This window comes from Mytilus galloprovincialis, chromosome 5 (genome assembly GCF_965363235.1).
Source record: "Mytilus galloprovincialis chromosome 5, xbMytGall1.hap1.1, whole genome shotgun sequence".
NCBI classification, from domain to species: domain Eukaryota; kingdom Metazoa; phylum Mollusca; class Bivalvia; order Mytilida; family Mytilidae; genus Mytilus; species Mytilus galloprovincialis.
Genome location: NC_134842.1, coordinates 46762881 through 46785771, shown reverse-complemented (window position 1 = coordinate 46785771; position 22891 = coordinate 46762881). Strand labels below are relative to the sequence as shown.

General features: G+C 31.8%; 1 protein-coding gene across 1 annotated transcript; it reads right to left on the bottom strand.

The window, feature by feature from the left end:
* Nucleotides 1-15939: 15939 nt before the first annotated feature.
* LOC143075926 (uncharacterized) lies at nucleotides 15940-18132 on the bottom strand. The gene is made up of 3 exons (XM_076251511.1): nucleotides 18012-18132; nucleotides 16999-17037; nucleotides 15940-16430 (listed from the first exon to the last, which is right to left on the bottom strand). The coding sequence occupies exons 1-3, from the start codon at nucleotides 18097-18099 to the stop codon at nucleotides 16240-16242; spliced, it is 318 nt and encodes a 105-aa protein (XP_076107626.1). The 5' UTR covers nucleotides 18100-18132; the 3' UTR covers nucleotides 15940-16239.
* Between the last annotated feature and the right edge of the window lie 4759 nt (nucleotides 18133-22891).

Below are 22891 nucleotides of genomic sequence, written 5' to 3'. Positions count from 1 at the left end.
GTCCACATTAGGGCTCAAAAAAGTCTAATTATATAATTTATTACTTTTAAACTTATTGTTGTTAAATGACACTTATAGCTGATTTTTTCGTTTGGTTTTATTGGCTATTTATATGATCAGAAAGTAATACTTCTTTTACAATTCCAAAAAAAAATCCATTTCAAAATTAATTAACAAAGCAACTAAAGGGGAGAAAGCATTGGTAGTAACTTCTGCTGCAGTAAAACCAAAGATCTCGCATTGCCAATTTCTGGAAGATTTGATGGAAGATTTATCACATTACGTTGATTCTAGAGTCCTTCAAAATGACGTTTTGACTGCCACAGTTGTTTAAAATTCTGTAACTGTCTAAATTGTACTGTTTAGTTCGAGACACCAAAATGTTCAGTTTTTTTAAGGCCGTAAAAGGTTATCAAACAAGCTTCAGAACTAAAGTTATGTTGAATCCAATCGTTTTATAATGAATAGATCAGGGTCCAAGTGTCATTTAGCTTACACTTCATCGTAACTATGCAGTTTACAACGTCATTTTTCAAATGCAATTTAGATTTGACAGCGTGTGGGTTGGCGCTCACGATGAGCGTATTACGCTTTTTAAACATTGTCTTAATTAAGAGATTGACTTATTGAATAATTCGTTGTCTCTAAATATGTTGACTGAGATGGTGTATTTGTCTCATTGACATAAGTTTAAAGTCTATAAAAAAATGAAAAACTAATAATTTTATATGGTAAATAAAAAAAACAAATGTTTGTTATTTACCTTTTAATTTTTCAATAGTTTTGCCTAGGTGAAAAAAAAATGGCATAATATAAAACTGATTTCAAAGATATTCGAAGTCATAAAAGATAACGTAACACGAGCTGTCTATGTGTCTTCTCTTGTAGAGTTAGCAGAACGCGAAATGGAAATCGTTAAACAGTTTTCAATTCTTTCTTTAATACATTTGCAGATAAGCCGGTGTTAGCTACACCACTAAAACAAGTTTATATTGGACATACCATGTCAACAACCAGTGTTTCTCTGTACCTGTTTAGCTCATCAGAATTATCAGTTGCAGAATTAAATAAAGGAAACAGTCATGTTCAAAGAACAAACTGTTCTGCTACGATTGTGAACGCACTGTTTCATGGTACACCAGTGAATGTATCTGGTTATATATGCAATTTTTCTATCACTAATTCAAACGAAGTGTACTTTCAAAACTTTTCCGCTATGGTATCTAATGAATGCTGTTCTAATATGTTTAAGTTTTCAATCTGGTCTACAAGTGAGTATACATGTATCACTAGTAAGGTTTAATTGTGTTAATGTTTGTGCAAAATGGAGTCTTTTTTTTTCTTCATTAAAATGAAAACACTGTTTATCTAGAATATTCGCATTGACACAATTTGTATTATACAAAATGTACATAGAGACAATGCATTATTTAACTAATTTGTAATAATCTCAATCAATGATACAATAAACGGTACTAAAAAGCATTGACAATAAAACTCCGACGAAAACACTCTACCCTAAGAGTTCATTATCAGTTAACGAAAATCAAAGGAACGACTAAACAATTCTGTAGAGAGAGTTACAGGTTTATTTAATTGGTGGAATTAAGTGTAAAATATTACTTGCTTATCAGGATTGAAACATGTTTATATGACAAGAATGAAACATCCGATTGTATTAGGCTGAACTCTGGATTTTTAATGGGTTAATTCATAAAGCAACAGTCGGAATGCGGACACGAATTTGTGTTTATAACTTTACATACGTATGAAACTATGCATCCCCGAAATGAAATACAAATTTCACAGCAATAGTATTATCATTATAAACCTTGAAGTGTCCCAATTCTGTATTGCATTTTTATCTTCATTTATTCCCCTTTAAACAATAGAAACTTCAAATCGATCGCTTGAGTCTATGGTTCATTTTATTTGTAATTTGTGTTATTTTGTAATTTCTAACTTTTTGACTAGTTCAGAATTTGTCAATGTTGTTTTAATGGAAGACAGAAAGTGATCTTGCACCGATATTTTTTTTTTCAATCTTAAAAAGAAACATAAAACCTGTATACCCTGTTCAAATGCATTTCGCCTAATGGACATTAGAATTACAAATATTTGAGCCGGTACATAGACAATTATGGATCGACCTAGATAATTTTATCGACCTGGATTTCCTCCTCACTCGTTATGCCTCTTTCAGAACAATATACATTTGTATGGAACTAATAGAAACGCCATGATAGTAGAATATTATAAATGACATTATGAAATTTGCTCCAAACAGAACTTTCCATTTGTTTAATTTGTTTACCCATTTTGTGTTGGTTTTTTTTTCTATTTTCATGAGGATTAGCGAAATAACAGATCTTTACTCTACCGTTTTAAATAAAAACAATTATTATTTGCTGTGTCAAAAAAAAACGTGTTCAGTTTCAGAAAATCGATATAAAGCAATATATAGATTCGGATTTACTTTTAAACAATTGTTCCCAAACATAAAACCCATTAAACAGGTATGATATAGTCTTCTCTGTAAGGCGAAAATTCTTAGCAAACCCAATGTAGGGCATCTAATATTAGCACGGGGATGTAATAGCGTTGATCGCTCATATTAAATATCATTTTTCACGAAGTCAAACTATGACATATTCCCAATTTACAGATTAGCTTAAAAACCACATTTCTAAAAAAATAACAATAATATTTGAAGATCATGCGCACTAATTTTCATAAACAAGTCACCGATAATTTTTTACTTAAATCATATAAAAATACAAAAACAACTCAAAATCATTAAAATTTAATATAATTGAATGACTTCTAAAAAAAATGAAATGCAAATGTAAAATATACATGAATGTAACCAGGTAACTACGATATTCCAAATGCATTAATAAAAATCCGTTCTTGATATATCAAAACAAAAAGATTAAGTATGTCCGTTCAAAGAATACAAGCATCCAAAGACCCGATTTAATGAGTAAATGGCTAATTTCTTCCTCTTTATGAATTAAAGACGAACATAAGGTAAATTTTTTATAGCATTTATGGAGTGACTACTAGGAGAAAAATATACTTTACGCATAGATGTAAACAGTCATTTGCTTGTCTTGGTGGGCCAATCCTGTACAAAAAAGACAAACACATGCATTAAACGTGATGCCGACAGCTATGAACAATAAACACTAATATGTAAGTAACGCGAGTCAAATCTACAGAAATAAACTGTAAATTTTCTGGGCCATAAAATATCTGTACCCATATTAAAGCAAAACAATAGTTGTCTGCTACAATTAAAGATCTTTCAGGTACACCAGAAATGCCCAGAAATGTTCAGGTTCTAACATTAGGAGTAAAACTGATAGTTATATGGCAGACCGGCAAAGGTGATGGAAAACTACAAACATTCCTTATAGAATACCGGAAAGGTTTTGATGAAGAATGGAATGTGATTCTAGTAAAAGATAAAACATCTGGAGTAATCGACGGTCTACAAGCTGAAACTTTGTACACTGTACGGGTTTTTGCCATGACCCTTTTGGGAAAAAGTAACAAAACAGACGAAATTATAGTCAAAACAGGTAAATATTTTATTGATTATGATAAAAATAATCTGAATCTGATTGTAGGAGAAGACCGTGTCATCATATTAAATATCCATTTCTATTTGTGTATTGATTTTTTCTTTAGAGTGTTCTATTATATTTATGTTCTTTTTAAACTACATGCTTTAAAGAATTTAAAATTATCAGTAATCAACCAAACTCCAACTACCAGATAATTATCTGGTATTTTGACACTCTGCTAACATAAACTTAAAAAGTGTGACAGTAATTATATAACCGACTTTGATCATTCATTTCAATTCTTATATAATACAAAATTGTAATGTTTTTTTTTTCAATTTCTAACAATTGCTGTTATATCTGTTTATATTTTGTTAATTGTAAATGTACCTTTTTACTTATTTTTTTATTGTTTGTGTGTTTAAAACGGCTGTCATATTTCATTATAATCATGTTCATTATAACTTACTATCATAGCCTGAATACTAGACGAACCTTTTCTTCCATAAGGTTACCGCGTGGTTTAGCAGGTGTTAGCAGTAAACATACATTGCAATAACGAAAATATCGAAAAGTAGTGAAGAAATTAAACTCATTTATCATTTACGTTATGTTATCCATAATCATTTACTCTCAAAAGGAATCCCTTAAATAATTTCGTTTCGACAACGCTCTATACACACCTAAGGAAACTTGCAACAGCTCTAATGGAATCGAAATTACCATGTAACACGTATATTATACTTTATTAAATATATATTTTTTTAATAAGTATCGAATTTATTTTGACAGATCATTGTTTGTATGGTGTGCTGTAACGCAGATCTTCAAGGTGGGGGTTGGTTTGGTGCTTACACTTATATAAAATCCTGCATGACTATTAACATTTCATCTTTGTATTCAGTGGTTGTTGTTACTTAATGTCCGTCATATTCGTTTTGACGTTAATTGTGTCATAAATTCAGGCTAAGGTTATTTGTGTGACATTTTGTCACATTGAGCGTTCTAAAGCTTGCTTTACGGAAGGCATAATGCTCAATGATGAAGGTCTTGTGATGATCTATTAGGCCTTAAATCTACGTGACTTTGATTCCGATTAAAAAGTTGTTTCATCACCCATCTATCTTATATCCTATATTTTATATAGAACATGTTCTGTCTATCTGTTTTGAAGTTAAGCTGCAATTGTTTATGTATACATGTGTAAGGATATATAAGTCTGATTTCTTCACAGTATTTTGCAATTAAAAAGACCTTATTGTTGTACTTCAACAAATATTTTCGTAATTTTCACATCTGATTTACAATGCCCCTAGAGTAGGTGTTTTCACAGTAATTTTGACGCCAAAATGTGTATAGTAATGCCATGTTTATTAATGGTGTTACTTATATAATTTTGGTTTCAAAAATGGAGGTATGTTCTGATATTTATCTTTGGATAAAATCTCACAAAATATTGGAATGATAAATTTGGATTTACAAGTTTTAAAAGTGCTAAGAGTTTATTCCTGTATTAATCAGTATGTGTAATGTGATTTACAAAAAACTGCTACACGCCTTTGGCAGCTGATTCTACAGTTTAACAGTTTATTTGCCGTTACGGAATAGACCATGTCAAACATTTTAAAATTAATCTTTAGATGATTGTTCACATCATGGTTGATCGTAATACGCCAAAGAATGAGTACTTTGTGCGCAGCCTCCATTCAAACGGATACCGCATCTTAACGTCTTCTGATCCCTGCCATAAGTCGTCTAATTTGTTGCTTAGGTAGCAGTAACCATTTCTGACGAAGGTTATTGTTTATTTCATGACGTGTTTGAACTGGGGTGTCCTTTCGTGCACATTACGCCCAATAGTGTCCCATATATGCTCGATACGGTTCAAATTCGGACTACGATTAGGCTAAGCAAGATAAACCGAATTCCATTGGAACAATGGATCTTCCTCCACGATTCTAATTTCCAACGGGCAACTGTGTGTCTGTTCGTAAGAAAGGTCCCCGAAATGGTCTTATCGCACGATAAGCAGTAGCGATGAGCCGATCTCGAACATATTGTTTAAAGGCTCCTGTATGGTCATCACTCTCTTTTTATGATTGTATTGTTTGCAATGGGTTTCCTTCTGACCAACCTTCATTATGCTTGATTTTCCCTAGCAGATGTTATAAGGGGTCTTCTTGATCTCGGAAGGTCTTTAACATCGTTTGTTGCCTGAAATTTATTCTCAAAACGACTTATAGTGGAATGGTGATGACACACAATACGTGCAATTGTCACAGCGACATACCTGCTTCTTTCATGCTAATTATCTGCCATCTTGCTGCAGTTGTGAGTTGTGGATGACCAATTACAAGGTGTCAATCACATAATTCTATAAACTGTTATTTAAAGTGTTGAAACAATGCGGATAAAAACAATTGTTTTATTGTTAACGAGTACAGTAGCTGCATATGCAGATAGGAACTTATAGAGTCGATATGTATTGATTAAACTCGGGTGATGTTTAAATATTGTTTAACTAGTTCTATTTCAACAAATTATATCACAAAAAAAGTTTTTTTTTAATTTGAGTTTCAATTTGGTGTTGCAATACTTTTGTCCATGTGTATATATTCCATTCTTGTGAAGTGCTGCTCTTGATTTACCTTCTCCAGGAACGTCCAAAGCCGAATATTTGAAAGACAGGGATCTATAAGAAAACAAAACCGTTGAATTTATAAAAATAGTCCATAAAAACCCAATAGAAGTAAGAAGATTTAGAATAAATGTAAATGAGACAACTCTCGATACAAGTCACAATTGGTGAAAAGATAACAATTATATATCAAAGTACGGACTTCAACATGAATATCTTGACTCACACCCAACAGCAAGCTATAAAGAGCCCCAAAATTGCTAGTGCAAATCAATTCATACCGACAAACCAACGGTATAATATTTATAAAAAACGATAAACTAAAACCATATCAACAAATGATAATCATGAAACAACAGGTTCCTGATTGTAGAAAATGTTAGGGCAGGTACAAAAAAATCCACTTAAGGTCAAGCATGCACGAGGGACTTGAAATCCTAGTTTCGTAATCATTTCAAAAATTATAAACTACAGTCAGGAAGATTTGTTTTAAATGATGTCAGTACCGAAATAATCACTACTGAGCTGATTATACATTCGGAAGTAATAGTCCATTAGCAGAGGTATCGACCCATGGCTTCGGATATGAAAGCGATTATCTAGATTTACCTTCATCATTATCAATCCAAGTCGAATTTTTGAAAGTCAGGATGTTCCAAGGTCAACTCTGCTTGAGGGATTTGGAATTTTCGTGTCCATATATAATTTCGATATTTATGAATAGACAATTTTGGAAAGGTTTATCATAATCATTTCAGAAACTACGGACTACTGAGGTGACGATGTTAATTGTCAAATTAATAAATAATATTAGTGAGAATTTAACTAATCTATACTTGCAGGTAGTCGGCATTTTAAAATTCATAACTACATATGGAAGATAAGTTTAATCAGTAGTGGTGCAGTCGTTGTATTTCTCCTTTGCTTGTACGGAATAAAAGGTAACAATCACTTTAGAAGTTTACACTTAATTTAAAATAAAATAAATCAAATGTAAGTAAGAGTGAGCTCAAATTTAGTGACTCAGCACAAGTTTTTTTAGAATGTGAATATTAAAAAAAAAGTTTGGGTTATTACCAATGACATAAATAAGTCATCGTACAACCTTCAACAATGGACAAAGCCCATATCGCATAGTCCGCTACTAAAGGGATCCGAAATCACAAATGTAAAACAAATCTAAACGAGAAAAATAATGGCCTAATTCATGTACAAAAACAATTAACGAAAATAAATATGTAACACAGCAAAAAACAATATCTACAGAACTATAGGCCCCTGCCTTCGGATGGGCATATACATATAGAATGTTGCGATGTTAAACATTTCAGCGGGATCCCGACCCTCGTCAAACTTGGTACAGTGGTGCTATAGTACCATATAAGATCGAACAATAAAAAAGGGGTAAAAGGCTTAGTTAATCAGATGGATACAAATAGAAAAAAATATATGACAAAAACAGTGAATGAACGAAATGGCACATCTATATTATACATTTTCTTTTTTATTCCGATACTATTATAGTAGCAAATTTACCTGACCATATCAGGAAATAGGTATTTAGTCGGATCTTAACACGTACTTGTAATTTGTTTAAAACCGGTTTTCGATAAAAAAAATATATATATATACGAAGAAATGTCGAAATGTTCAGGGGCCAATTTCACAAAACATCGTAAGTTTAAGATTACACTTAAGTCAAGTCTTAAGTCAAAAACCAATTTCACAAAAGAACTTACGTCAAAACTTACGACCAACTTTGGTCGTAAAGTTAAGAGTGCCTCTATCCACACTTAAGTCTCCACGAGATACTTACGACCACTCTTACGATTATCTTAAGTATTTACAAAATGGCTGCGGCATTACAAATCCTTTTCCTGAGACGCCACTTTAGAAGAGAAAGGGTTTTTCGCGACCGGACGAATCCGTTGGATCTGTATAATGATGGAGAAATGATCAAACGGTACCGGTTTCCAAGGGCCACAGTATTTGAACTGATAGACCTAGTTTCTCCGATGATACAGACCCCTACTAGACGCTCTATGTCTATATCTACAAGCACACAGGTAAAGTATTAAATGAAATAACATTATTTTATAATATAATATAACCGTCTGTCCTCATCTTAAAAAAACCAAAATAAAACATGACCTCGACCTCTACATCAACCGGATATTACACTTGCATTCACTCGTCCCAAGTTCACTTTGTCCAATCTTTCATCCTTTTTAGAACAAAATTACAATAAAGAGTTCATGGAGTTGCAAATGGAATTTAATTATATTCGGCGTAGTTTATGCGATTTAAAGGAGAGGCGGAGTTTTTTTTTTTGGGGGGGGGGGGATTGGTTGCTTATATAGGGAATCAATGAAGCGTGACTGGAGGTAGGTCAGTCAGTGGGCCCCCACTTATGAACATTTCTGGATCCGCCACTGTAAAGCGTATGCCCATGATGGGTCTGAAGCCCCTTGTGGGTTATAATGAAGAAGTAAAGACACCTTACGGCCTTCGTATGGTGTATGGTCAGCTATGAAATGTTACGATATGAAAACTGAAAAATATTTTTCAAGAGAAAACTAACTTCTTCTTTTATATAACAAATTAAATTAAAATATTTTATTGTCGTAGAAACATTACAGTTGTCAAAGACCAACATATATATTTACACACTCAACTCTGTTGTACAGTTCTCACTGGTGGGTTAAAAGCAGACGCACTTAAATACATCATACACAGTGATACATATCAAACATTCACAATAAAAACAGCAACAAAACACACACAAATTTTTACATGGGCATATATGAACAACGACAACGTGACCATTGCTCTGTAGGACCCTGACTTGGGTCAAACATAAATTATTGTTGACCTAGCGGTATGGGGAAGTTACTAATTACATTTTAAGAAATTGCATGTTACATATTCAGAAATTAGATATTACAAGAAATAAATGATTATGACATTCCAGTCCTTCTATAATATGAAGCTTAATTATCTGCTATTTTAATACCATCCATATATATAAAAACTCTTACTACACCAGTCGTATTCTCTGACCATATACCATCTGCCGGGTTCTACTCGATAGGGAAAATGATAAATAACAACACTGGATCTAAAGATAGAATGATTATAATTAAAATTGAACGTGAACGACAGTATCAAGATTTAGAGCATCGATCCTTTTTTTATTACATCATTGGCCAACTAAATATACTGAGATACTAATTAACCTACCTTGGCAAAATGCATAATTGTTTCATTCGTCCGGAATATGAATGTAACATTTGCCACTGAACATTAAGCAACATTATAATATTCCAAGTACTTTACGAATATATCACTATTTTGATAACTCTCATGAGGATCAGTTTTAACTAAAGGGATTATCCTCTTCAAATCAGTACTAATTATCGAAAAAAAAAAAGCTCAATTATTCAGTATCGGACTCTGAACAAAGACGGTGTCGGACTGATGGGCCTTGGAATAATTGGGCTGACCCGATTTTTATTGCATGCAGTATTAAAGATGTATACAGCATGCATTTAAAATGTCTTTGAAAATAAAGCACGTCTTAACAACAATGGATCTGATTGAGCTTCATTTTACGGCTCATGACTTTTTTTAACATGTTTAAGTCACTATACATTTCATAGAAAGAAATTCCCCGGTTCAAGTTCAGCACGGGTACTTAATTACACGTTCAAGTTTCACTGTAGCGAATTTAGTTATTTTTGCATTATTATCTCCTCATTCAGCCATGGCACAGTATATCATATGTCCCATGACATAATGGGTCATCTTTCACATTGTTTTTGTGTCTGTCTGTATTATAGTCTAGATGACCATTAAATGTTTCCATAAAAGCAATTCTAAGGCTGAGACTGCACAGAGCTGCTATATGTAAATACGTACTGATTAAGTTGGATTTCAAACAATGAAAAAAATAAAAATAATGCTTATTGATGTTATTTCATTGTATTTCTTTACCATATTCCCAAGATAAAACTATCATAATATGTCTCTGATTGTAAAAAAGGCTGTTGAAAAGAATTAAAAAATAGAGAATATTAGGCAAATAAGTATAATGAATGGAGACAAATAGACCCCATAAAACAGAATACTAGTATATTGAAAAATGAGCAAAAATGATAAACCCCACATCCAGACCCTACACTGGGATGGTTTGTGCGGGTACCCGTGAGTTCTAAATGTCTCGCATGTTTTTAGCAAAATCTAAGAGTAACATTATGCACCAAATCAAATGTTTTCCAATAGAGAATAACCTACTAACAAATATAACACCTCAGTGTACCTCGATACATGTTTAGTATTATTTCAATTCTCGTGTAATGACATGCATAATAACTGAGATACATAAATGAATACACTTGGCACTTTAAAAAAAAAGGGGGAACTGTTCGTAATAATATGTGATATGATTGCCAATGAGACAACTCTCCACAAGAGACCACATAACACAAACAGTTATAGATCACCTTACGACCTTCAATAATGAGCAGAGCCCATACCGCATTATATAGTGGGCTAATTTATATTGTCGAGCTTGTGACTTTTGTCGCAAATAGCTAGACATAGGGATAGTGATTCGGCGATGGCAGCGTTACATCACTTCTTAAAAGCTTTATCAGATCTTATCAGTATTTTACAAAATTTCTGTCCGTAACATGTCCATTTTCCTTGACCTCATTTTCATGGTTTAATAACTACTTAAAGAAAATTAACATTATTTGTGATAGTGATTTATCTCTAATTATGAGTGATGGGATATCTATGTTTAGTATGAGCGTATCTTGACCCTCAGACAGTTTTTACTTGACCTCGACCTCATTTCATGGATCAGTGAACAAGGTTAAGTTTTGTTGGTGCAGTCCATTGTCGCATATCTCAGATACTTTATGTATCAACAATAGGTCCAGTACATTTGGTGTATTGAATGACTATAAGGTGTAAATGTATAACTGGGACGTGTCATCTGACCTTGACCTCATTTTCAAGTTTCATTGCTCAGTTTTCAGCTTGTGTCTACTATATGCAATAAATCAACTATATCTGGGGTACGGAAATATTTTTTTAAGTAAATGTCAGCCTTGAAGGTATGATTTGCCCTTATTTCCTAGGTTCATTGCTGATTGTGAAGTTTTTGTGTTTATAGGTTTTCTTAAATTATAAGCAATGGGTCAACTAAAATTGTCATATGGAAACAATTGTACGCTGTATATGTCCTGTCTGGCATGGATCGTCTGACCTTGAACTCTATTTTTTCCCTTTGTTTAGTTTGCCACTAAGAAACTATAAGCAATAGGTCTACTATATTTTATGTACTGTGAACTGAATAATTGTAAGGTGTACATGAGTTTCTTGATTGGTTTATTAATTATATAAAGATGGTGAATATAAACCTTAATTAAAATTTCAAATAATTTAAACTTGTAGGTTCTGACCACTCTCAGATTTTTAGCTAAAGGAGACTACCAGTCAGAGGTGGGTGATATTCATGGAATATCAACATCTTCTGCCTCTAGAATAATTCACAGAGTATGTTCTGCATTTAACTCGTCATTAAGTAACATCCAATTTCCTGGAGGGGCAGATCTTCCAGCTGTCAAAGAAGGTTTTTTTAAGATTGCATCATTTCCTAATGTAATTGGGGCCATAGACGGCACACTGATCCCTATTCAGGGTCTCTCTGGTGATGATGAGCCGAGCTATGTGTGCAGGAAAGGCTACCATGCAATTAATGTTCAAGCAGTGGTGGATCATAAATTGAGGTAAATTATATTATACTAGTAAGCTAAAAAACATATGGAAAATATACATAATGCACTGATGAATTGACACTTTTTTTGCTTTTTTCTGTACTTGTGAAAAACTTATTAAAAGGACACAATATGGAAATTAAATGAATCTCTTTAAAAAAAATGAATGAATCTGTGTCTTACTACAAGGATCTTTACAAATTTGTCCATTAATATACAAATATCAAATATCATTAACATCTGTTAAAATGCACCAATACATGCTTGCTGATAACGCCTGGTCTCTTTTTGAAGTCTTGATACAAGAATTATTGAGCGACAGAGCAGGGTGATATAGGCCTAGGGAAGGATGATAAATATTGTTATTTGGATGGAATATTGTCTCATTGACACTCACATCACATCTTCCTTTATCTAATTATTCAATTCATCTGGAAAAACTTACTTGATACTAGTAACTAATATTGAAACTCAAATTATTATAGGCATGGATCTAGTCATATTAAAAAAATAAAGAGAGTTCCCCACCAAGGGTATGGGGTAATCCAACCATATACCACTATACCAAAATAAGGGTGTATGTGTGTGTTCAAATGCATGACCTCCCCAACCCCAAGAAAAACCTCTTCACTAACTGGATTATTCGATTTTTTTTTAGATTTACCAATGTTGTTGTACGGTGGCCAGGAGGTACCCATGATGCCTTCATCCTGCAACAATCAGGACTATTCAGACATATGGAAGCATCAGTTGATAACGGTTGGCTCCTAGGGGATTCTGGTTACCCCCTGAAGTCGTGGCTAATAACACCACTTGGTAACCCATCAACACCTCAGGAGGTACGGTTCCAGAAAGCACACTGTAAGACCAGGAGTACAGTGGAGCGGTCTTTTGGTGTTCTGAAGCAAAGGTTTAGGTAAAACACTTAAATAAAAATATAACAAGAGTACTATTGGATTCCATATATATTTTTTCATATTTTGTGACAAACAATATTGCATTTGAATAGTGGTTGAGATTTAACAAAGCACATTATTACGTAAGTAATCATTGACACTTACACTTGTAATTGAGCATTATTTTTCCTTTGTAGGACCATAACTCTAGAAAGGTAAAAATTATGCATCAAAATTCATACTTGATACCTGTTTTTGATAATAAGCATTGTGAAAAAGATGAACAATTCAAATGTACCTATTTGTCATTTTAAACCTTCTTTGACATTTCTTTTGCTTATTTCTAAAATCAGTATCCACCAGAATGGAAATATATACATCATAAAAAAAATTAAAAAATCAGTTCATTTTCCACAAATATAATTATTGTGAAAGATATATATACATTTGTCAATTAAGAAATAATTCCTTCATGTCATGCTCTATGCTTATTTTAACATGGGTAGGCATTATATTTGTCGATATTTTACACTGAGCGTTAGCGAGGTGTAAAATGTGGTCAAATATAATGCCTACCCATGTTAAAATGAGCATAGAGCATGACATGAAGGAATTATTTCGATTTTAACATGACAAATACAACATATTTATAGGTCGAAGCGTACGAAAATACTGTAAGAATGTTTGGCTGTTCCCGTTTCCTCCCCGAGGAGTCAGTATATTACATTTCATATTTGATAAGTTTAAAAACTACGAGCAGGGTACATATATGTTGTTTGATAAAAATATATGATGAAAGTTTATGTTAGCTGCTTAATTGTAAATATTTAAAAGGATAACGATGGAAATAACGTTAAAATAAAAAGCCTGTGCGCATGTGTCAAACATATTTTTTGTGCTCATTAGAACATGGCTTTGTTAACAAAACGTAATAAGGACGTCATATTAGAATTATAATTTACTTTTCAGATGTTTGCATAAAACTGGTGGGGCTCTGTCATACAAACCAGAGAGAGGCACCAACATCATTGAATCCTGCTTTAGACTACATAACTTGGCCCTAGACAGAAATGTACCACTGAACAGAGATCCACCTCTGCCACTTTTACAGAATAACCATGTTTTTAACCAACAGAACACTGCTGCTAACACATTGAGAAATGAAATTATTCAAAGATTTTAAGATTCAATTTTATAATGAGTAAAAGAATTAGCAACATTAAATATTTGTTAACATGAAAGATCTTAAATTGCTTTGAAATGCATGCAACTCTTTTTTTACAGTCAATTTAAAAAAAAAACAGGGTCAAGAAAATATGTTAAAAATATTTAGTGAATGTGAGCTTGTAACAACCTTATTTTAATATTTGGCAATTCTTCAAATATTTCTTGATGTATAATGAAAAATGTCCTTAATATTTATTTTAAATGTTGCTACAACTTTTTACTCAATATAAAATGAATCATTTATGTAATACCCATACATTTAATGATAAATTTTCTGTTGCATTTTATTGATAATATAACATATATCTTAAATTAAGGATGTACTTAGGTGAGATTTTTAAATAAGTGTCAAATGTTTGGAATCTTCAAGTTGGTTTTTTTTTCATATGATACAAGGTAGAGTTTGCCCCATATCATCTATCTATCTTTAAACATAAGATTTAATAGCTCATAAAAGGTCATTTGGCAATATTTAAGCAGATTTTTTATTTCCTTTCTTCTGATTTGAGACCCAAATAATACTGTTGAAAATAAAATCAAAGTGTAAGTCAGCCTTCTGCTTTATTTTATAAATCAGATATCTTGTAAAGGAGCTCAATGACCTGTCAATATTGTTGGCTTATTTTTATACTCAACTATTACTAGTTCACCACAAAGTATCAATTTTTAATTATTGATTCATTAAATATGACTTTAGATCACCTAAGTACATCCTTAAAGGTAGATGAAATACTCAAGAACACTACATAGTATAAAATATGACAATTTCTGATAGTTTGAAATAAAATATTTCCCATCTGGTCTAATTGAAATAAAAATATATCAATGCTTGTTATTTAAATAAGCTTATAAATGTATTTTGTTAAAAGACAATTAAAAAAATCAGTTGCATTTTATGAAAATGGAAGAAGATAATCAATAACTACTGTAAATTTTTGAGATAAATCTTAATTTTTTTTACATGTACTAAAGAAATAACAACACTCTTGAAGTTGAATATATATTAAAAATATTAAATAATTAGAAGTGAAAAATGAAAACTTCTGTTAAGTACTGAAGGTAGAAATGGTGTTTCCCTTTATTTTGTATTTTTTTTAAGCAGATAACAATTTGGTCATTTAGGTTAGATAACTCATGTACAAGGGGAAATAACTAGATATTGTAACTATTTATAATGTATTATTACATTGGTTGCAATGAATTACATTGATTTCCCAGTTAGATAAAACCGATAATTTCACATGTGAAATAAACGTGGTTATTTCACTCTCTGACGTCATACAACAATAGGCGTTGTCAAGACGTTGATAACGTCGGATCAAAACAAATTAGGAATGCGTAGGAAAAACATAGTTTCTTACATTTTCTTCATTAATTTCATAAAAAAAAAAAGACATTTGACAATGTAATAAAAAGTATAACTAATCGCTGTATTTGAATATCAAAAATAAAACAACTTGTGACAGAACGCCGCTATGGATTAAACTCGTGCTGCGCACTCGTTTAATCCATGCGTCGTTCGGTCACGCGTTGTCTTATTTTTCATATTCAAATACGGCGATTAGTTATACTATAAGTATTTATATGACCCCATTATTTATTTTTCTTATCTGATAGCATATTAATATAGCTATATTCTCATATTTTATCAAAATATTTTTCCATATTTCAACTTCAAGAGTAATTAGAATCATATTCAAAACAGTGTGGTCCTGGCCATTGATTGACGACCTAAATTATCCCATTGACTGAAAGATTAGGTGAACGTTTGTCTGTAACAACCATTGCTCACTTCTTACTTATTATAAAATTTAAACTGTTGGGTCACCAAAGGTTCTTAACGCCTTTAACAATAAAATAATTCGAAAAATTATTCAGGAATAATCTTTATGTTTTGATTTATATTATTGATATAAATCAACACATCGTATTATTCCGGATTCGTTTTTCGAATTGCTTTATTTAGGTGTTGAGAACCTTTGGTGACCCCACAGAAATCAGTGTCTTTAAAAAGTACATAGTGAGCAGTGATTGTTACAGACAAACGTTCACCTAATCTGTCCCAGTCATTGGGATAATTTAGGTCGCCAATCAATGACCAGGACCACACTGTTTTGAATATGATTCTATTGTGGTATTACATTTATAATTTCTGTCTGAGCCAATGACAAATAAATGTTGTGTAGATCTTCTGCCATCTTTTCTGCAGCCACAGCAGACCTTTCCAAAATCAAAAGTTTTTGTCTTCTATAGTCCTCCATTTTTGTATTACTATCTTCCTCCATTTTAAGGAACTTTTCTTGGAGTTCTTGATCATCTTCAATAACAATACAATATATTATATAGCAAATTTCATATTGTGGGAGTTATCTGTAATACAAGCATTTATACTGTTCTTTTCATAAATAACATGAATTATGATAAATATTTAAAAATATGAATATGCAAGAAGTTGGTTTGTGTGCATGTGTCCAAATATTTTTGTGCTAATTAGAACACAGCTTTGTTTACATAGCTACATAAGGACATCATATTAGAATGGTGAAAAATTGTTAACCACCGGAAAGTTTATGAAAAGGTTCCTGTTTTGCTGTTCAAATTTCATATTATGAATTCCTTTTGCTTTATAGTGTTAATTCATGTATATTAATTATTGAATTTAATTTTTATTTTTTGATATAAATAAAATTTAAGTAAGGAAATTCAATATTTTATAAACTCTGCATGTTTTTGTTAAAAAAGAAAGAAATTAAACCTACATTATTTATTGACATGAATAGTTAGTGAAAAATTTTGAGGGGTAATTTGAAACTAGTTTACATTTTTTCTCAGCAAGTAGAAATATTTCTGTAATGGCTGTGAAAAAGGTTATTAATAACACTTACTGCTACTTGTGTACTTTCTTTTCCTTTCATTGGTTGAAACTGAAATAAATTATTGTAAATACAGGAATTAAGACAAAAAAGAATTCTTTAATTAACTAAAAACAAATAGATAAAATATAAATATATGCACAAATGTCATTGTTTGTAAAATGAAAAGATAATGTCATCTTTAGACTTCTCAATGTAATTTTATATATACTGCAGCTGTCCTATTTAAGCAGTCAAATTGCATTGACTGTATATTTATATGTGATATACAGTCACTGACCGTATTTCACCTTGTTTATGACGTTGACAATGCATTTCCGTAGAGTTTTATTTATGACATCAATAAAACATACAGGTTCGGGGAATTTTACGTCGTCCGCTTCAAATTAAAAAATGATTGTTTTTATTCTAAATATTTCATTTAGAACACTTATAAGAGTTGCAGTATATAAAGAATAACCATACATTGTCTCGAAATATCAATCTGTTATTTGTACTCGGCTCGAAACAGGAAGAAATGCTTGGCACAGACTTGCTTTCTACTTGTTTCTAAGCCTCGTACAAATAACATTGATATTTCGAGACAATGTATGGTTATTCAATATTTAAATCATTAAGATGAAAGTAACTCTGTTTATAATTGAGCGATTAAGACTTGTTTGGGTAGTCCCCTGATTTATTTGAAATATGTGATAGAGCTTGTTAGTTACTCACAGTAGGTTGGAAGTTTCCTCTTTGTACATATACTAGAATTTTTTTGAAGTTATTGACATAAATTGATAAAAGAGACATGAATTACTTATATTTATAATCAAAAAAATAAAAGATAGTCATTTGCTGTATTGAAATGTTGCTTTTGATTGTTTACACTGTACCTTTTGCAGACAATAGTCAATACAAGTATTTTATGAATAAGGTTTCCTTTTTTTTATGGAATTTATCAATTTATGTTTTCAAAGACAGTAAATTGTCATGGAAACCGGAAAAGGTCGATCAACATTGTAAGTTAAAAATTCATTAAATACCTATATCCTTCTCTAAAAAACTGTTCTCTTGAGGAACAGAAGCCTCTTCAATTTCACAAGCTGCTTCTTCCTCAGGAGAATTGGCCATGTGTATTTCTGCTGTACACGTTGTACTTGAAGTTAGTCCTGTAACAGAAATAATTTTACTTTAAATGAAAATCAGAAGCATTAAAATATTTTTTTTATCAGTTATAAAAGTACGTTGCTACGGTATTTATATCTTAAGAGTGGTCGTAAGATAATACTTAAGATTTAATCGTAAGAGCGGTCCTAAGTGTAGGATTAAAACTTACGACATGTTTTGTGAAATTGTCTTAGGACTGTACTTAGGAAAGTCTTAAGTATAACACTTAAGACTTAAACTTACGATGTTTTGTGAAATTGGCTCCTGGACTTAATTAAATCCGTATTTCGGTAAGATTGTGCAAGCATACGATTTTTATTGCGTCTTACGCTTTGGGAAGCGAATAATCTTTAACTACTTTATCCAAATATTGTGTAAAAACGTTAATTTTTAGCTATGAAAGTCAAGTGGCTGGAGCATTTTTCTGAGGAAGTTTTAAAAAATTGCAAAGAAATATTTTTACAGTGGTTTAGCTTTCATTAGTCTTCACTATCTTTAGATTAACAACTTTTGGTTATATTTATAATTTAGAATCATCATTGAAGGTGGAGCACGATTGCACACTTAATTAATTATATTGATGTGCCATTTGTATGCAAGAGTGACATTCCGTGGTATTATGTGCCAATTCGAAAAAGTTATGCGAGTATTGTCTCCCCTTAACAGGTTCATTTTTTTATAATTAAGTTTAGATTTCTGATATGATTTTGAATAATTACAAAATGAATCAATGCAATATATTTCAGTTTTTTGTTATTGGTGTATCAAAACCATTGATGTACGAATATAATTTCATAAATTTGAAACGTTTAAAATTATTACATACCAATATAAAGAACCGTTCATCATTTTTGAAAAAGACTATGAATGAAAATCGAATTAATTATCTTCCATTGATGATAGATTGATTAGGGTAAAGCCAGAGTTATCTAATGGTAATCACAGAGAGGGACTAGCAAGCAATTTTTAATTGTAGCTGATTCAACGTTAAAACAATTTTCCACTATAAATGAATGTTACTTTATACAAATATAAGGACTGTGTTAGCTTAATCTACAAATTTTATTAGATACAAGTACACACCCGTAATATCGCGGGTCCGTGACTGAATTAAAGTATATAACTATGCCTAAGCCATTGTCCTATATTAGTTATCTTAGAAAGTCTTGCTGATTGGTGAATAAAACTACAATAGGGAACAATTTCACAATGATTATGACCCGGGTATATAGCAAAATCCTAAATACACCGTTTGGTGGTGCGCCTGTCAAATGCAGAACGTACAGATAAGGTAATAGGTACCTTGGTTCCCGGTACTACGTTCCAGGTATTCGCTATTAGCATCCTCTCTCACGATATTGGGATATGTGTACATATACTAATATTGCTATCGGGAACCAGACTAGGTAATAGGTAACAGGTGAATATACTATTGGTATCGGCTTGTTAATTATTGGCAATATTAATTATGTGGAAAACAAAAGGGTCTGGAGTGGTGTAATTTTTAATCTACACCATTGTCCTATATTAGCTATATATAGAGTTGAATTATTTGATTTGTCGTTTTTACCCGATGACGGCTGACAAATTGGACCTCGTTATTTTAGTATTATAGATTATGATTTTTTATTGCAATAGATTAATATGCTATACTATTGCTCTTTAAAAGAATAGTAATCCACTTGGCTACATAATTCGAAGGGTCATTTACCTTTAAACATATATCAAAATATAAATATATAGCTTTTTGCTCCTTTCACTCCGTTTGTCCTTCGATAACTTTCATAGTTTGAACATTGGGGATATCGATGTTAGTCATTATAGAAAAGAAATATGCCAATTGCATTCGGGTCATTAATTTTATCTTTATGTTACAATCATAGTTTATAATGTTTGTTATTATCATCAAGAAATGTTAATATAATGTTTGTAGATATACGTGATCAATTACTATGCTTTATATCAAAACAAATACGGGAAATATAAATATTACAAAAAATGACGATGAAAATATGATCAGAAATCAATTTTTAATGTACAGTTCTAGGTAAAAGATTCTGTTTGAATAGACCACATAATAGGTAAGATTTTAATCCAACGCACGAGCATGTGATAAGTGTTAACAACTGCATGTATTTGTTATTGTTGTAAAATCACATTGTATCAATTGTGTCATTTCCTATTCAAAATTCTATAAGCATGACCAGTTTAAAAAATTCAAAATAAATAACTATATATAATATGTAGAAACAGACAAAATTCATTTTTTCATTACATTTCATTCAATAATGAAATAGGAAATTCATTCTTTTTTTTTTGTACATTTACGTATATTCGAATTGAATTCTAAACAATTGAATTCATATAATATTGTATTCACATATTTGAGAGTAAACGTACTATTTAAGGTAGAAATGGAAGGACACTTCTTGCATTTTTCTAAAAACAAAAAAGAATCAAGTCTGTGTATTTCAAATTTATTTTACCCCCTCTTTTTTCCCCACACCAAAACTCAAATGTTAGCTTGCTTATCTATGAAATATTTCTTGCGAAATTGTATTTAAAACATGTTTCTTTTTTTATATAAAACTAATTAGATTGGAGATCAAAAATAAATCTCTCAGCTGAAGGGAAGTGAAAACAAAGATTGTTTAAATCGTAGCTTACATTTACTAGTATATGGCCTTTCAAGTTCCTCATCTCTGATCTGTTTAATTGTGCTATCTCTTCTACATACAAAATGTACTTCTCCTTTCTTTAAACAAAGATACAAAACAAGGGTAGCAAAAAAACAGGCAGAAAAATACCTGCCGTATAGTTTTGTGCACTTGTAAAATTATTTTAAGGTGTTTCATCATTGATCATTACATCATTGTAAATATAACGGAACTTGTTGAGACTATCGTAACAAGTGAGAGGTTTAGCGCTATGAAACTAGGTTTCATCCACCATTTTCTACATTTGAAAATGCCTGTACCTATTCAGGAATATGACAGATGTTGTCCATTCGTTTGTGATGTGTTTTGTCATTTGATTTTTCCACGTGATTAGGGACTTTCCGATTTGATTTTCCTCTGAGTTCAGAATTTTATTGCTTTTACATTTCAGTGTATTCTTATGTAAAGGACGAGAGGTAGCATCTTTCATGAAAAGAAAAGCAAAACAAACTAAAGTGTTAACGTTATAATAAAGGATACATGATTATATACTATCAAACGTTATCAATAATTTTCATACAACAATTAAACTAAATGGTCACAAAACTTTGTTAGAAGTTATTATTGTGCTGCAATTTAAGCTATTTGTAAACTAGTTCTGTTCGTATGTCCACTTTATACCATTACACGAATTAAATCGGCCTTTAGTAAGAAAATAAGAACTTTTCTGAAATGAAAATGCTTTTCGGATAGCAATTAATGTTATACCATTCGGTCAGTTGCACAAAATGTTGCTTATTAATAGAATTTCATAGAATGTTCAGAATGGGCAAAAGATAATTAAATTAATATGACAATGTTTAACTGCAAAGGATTTGACATTTTAAAAAGACATTGTGTAATATTTCTTCATAGAAGGAAAAAATATTACAGTTATTCCTTAAATATTTTTTGATTTTATTTTGAGATATTTTTGGATAGTTCTAAGACTTTAAACACCTATGTACACATCATAACTTTAAGACCTAACCTATGAGACTTTCCTTAATACCCTAGTCCCACTAGGCCACGATCGCACTACGATCTGTGAAAAAAATGCAAATTTTGATGATCGTGGTACAATCGTGTAGGTCGCAGTAAGGTCGTACCACGGTCGTGGTGAGGTCTTCAAGATCGTGAGGAGCGTGGCCAACTTTGAACATGTTCAAAACAATCGTGGTGCGGTCGTGGCGAAATAAGGTCGTAGTAGAAGCGTAGTGAGAGCGCACAAAGATCGTAGTAAGATCGCAAAGGTCGCTGTACAATCGTAGCGAGAGCGTAGCGAAAGCGTGATTCTATTCGGAGAGATTGCGCTACGATCTCACAGCGACGTTATCACGCCCTTGCCGTCCTCATCACGCTTTTCTCACGACCTTACTACATTCACACTACGACCATCATTTTTATTGTCATTTTCACATAAAATATATAAAAAAACTCCCTAGATTTTGTTTGTCTGAATGCATTTATCCATTTGCTCTAACGGCTCAACCATGCTTCTCGTTTTTATATAGAATAGACCGTTGGCCCTTTATAGCGTGCTGTTCGGTGTGAGCCAAGGCTCCGTATTGAAGGCCGTACCTTTGCCTATAATGGTTTACTTTTATAGATTTTTACGTTGATGGAGAGTTGTCTCATTGGCACTCATACCACATCTTCCTATATATATTGATACATCTGTGTCATCTCTGCTATCGTTCACTAAAATATCGTCATTTGAGCTTTATAGACCAGCAATATGTTGTAATTTAGGTTTGATTGGTCGTTCCGACATCTCTTGATGACAAGTATTATACTACTTATGTGTATAGTATCAGTTTAATTGAAATCTGGAGCTGGCATGTCAGTTAACTGCTAGTAGTCTGTTGTTATTTATGTATTATTGTCATTTTGTTTATTTTCTTTAGTCACATCTTCTGACATCAGACTCGGACTTATCTTGAACTGAATTTTAATGTGTGTATTGTTCTGCGTCTACTTTTCTTCATTGGCTAGAGGTATAAGGGGAGGGTTGAGATCTCACAAACATGTTTAACCCCACTATTTTTGCGTCTGTCCCA

Bases quoted from the DNA above. Each gene is read 5' to 3' on its own strand.
- LOC143075926 (XM_076251511.1), bottom strand. From the start codon at position 18,099: ATGGCCAATTCTCCTGAGGAAGAAGCAGCTTGTGAAATTGAAGAGGCT. The intron at 17,038-18,011 runs GTATTTAATGAA...AATTTATTTCAG, and splicing joins TTTTTTAGAGAAGGATATAG to TTTCAACCAATGAAAGGAAA. The intron at 16,431-16,998 runs GTAAGTGTTATT...TTGTTATTGAAG, and splicing joins AAGAAAGTACACAAGTAGCA to ATGATCAAGAACTCCAAGAA.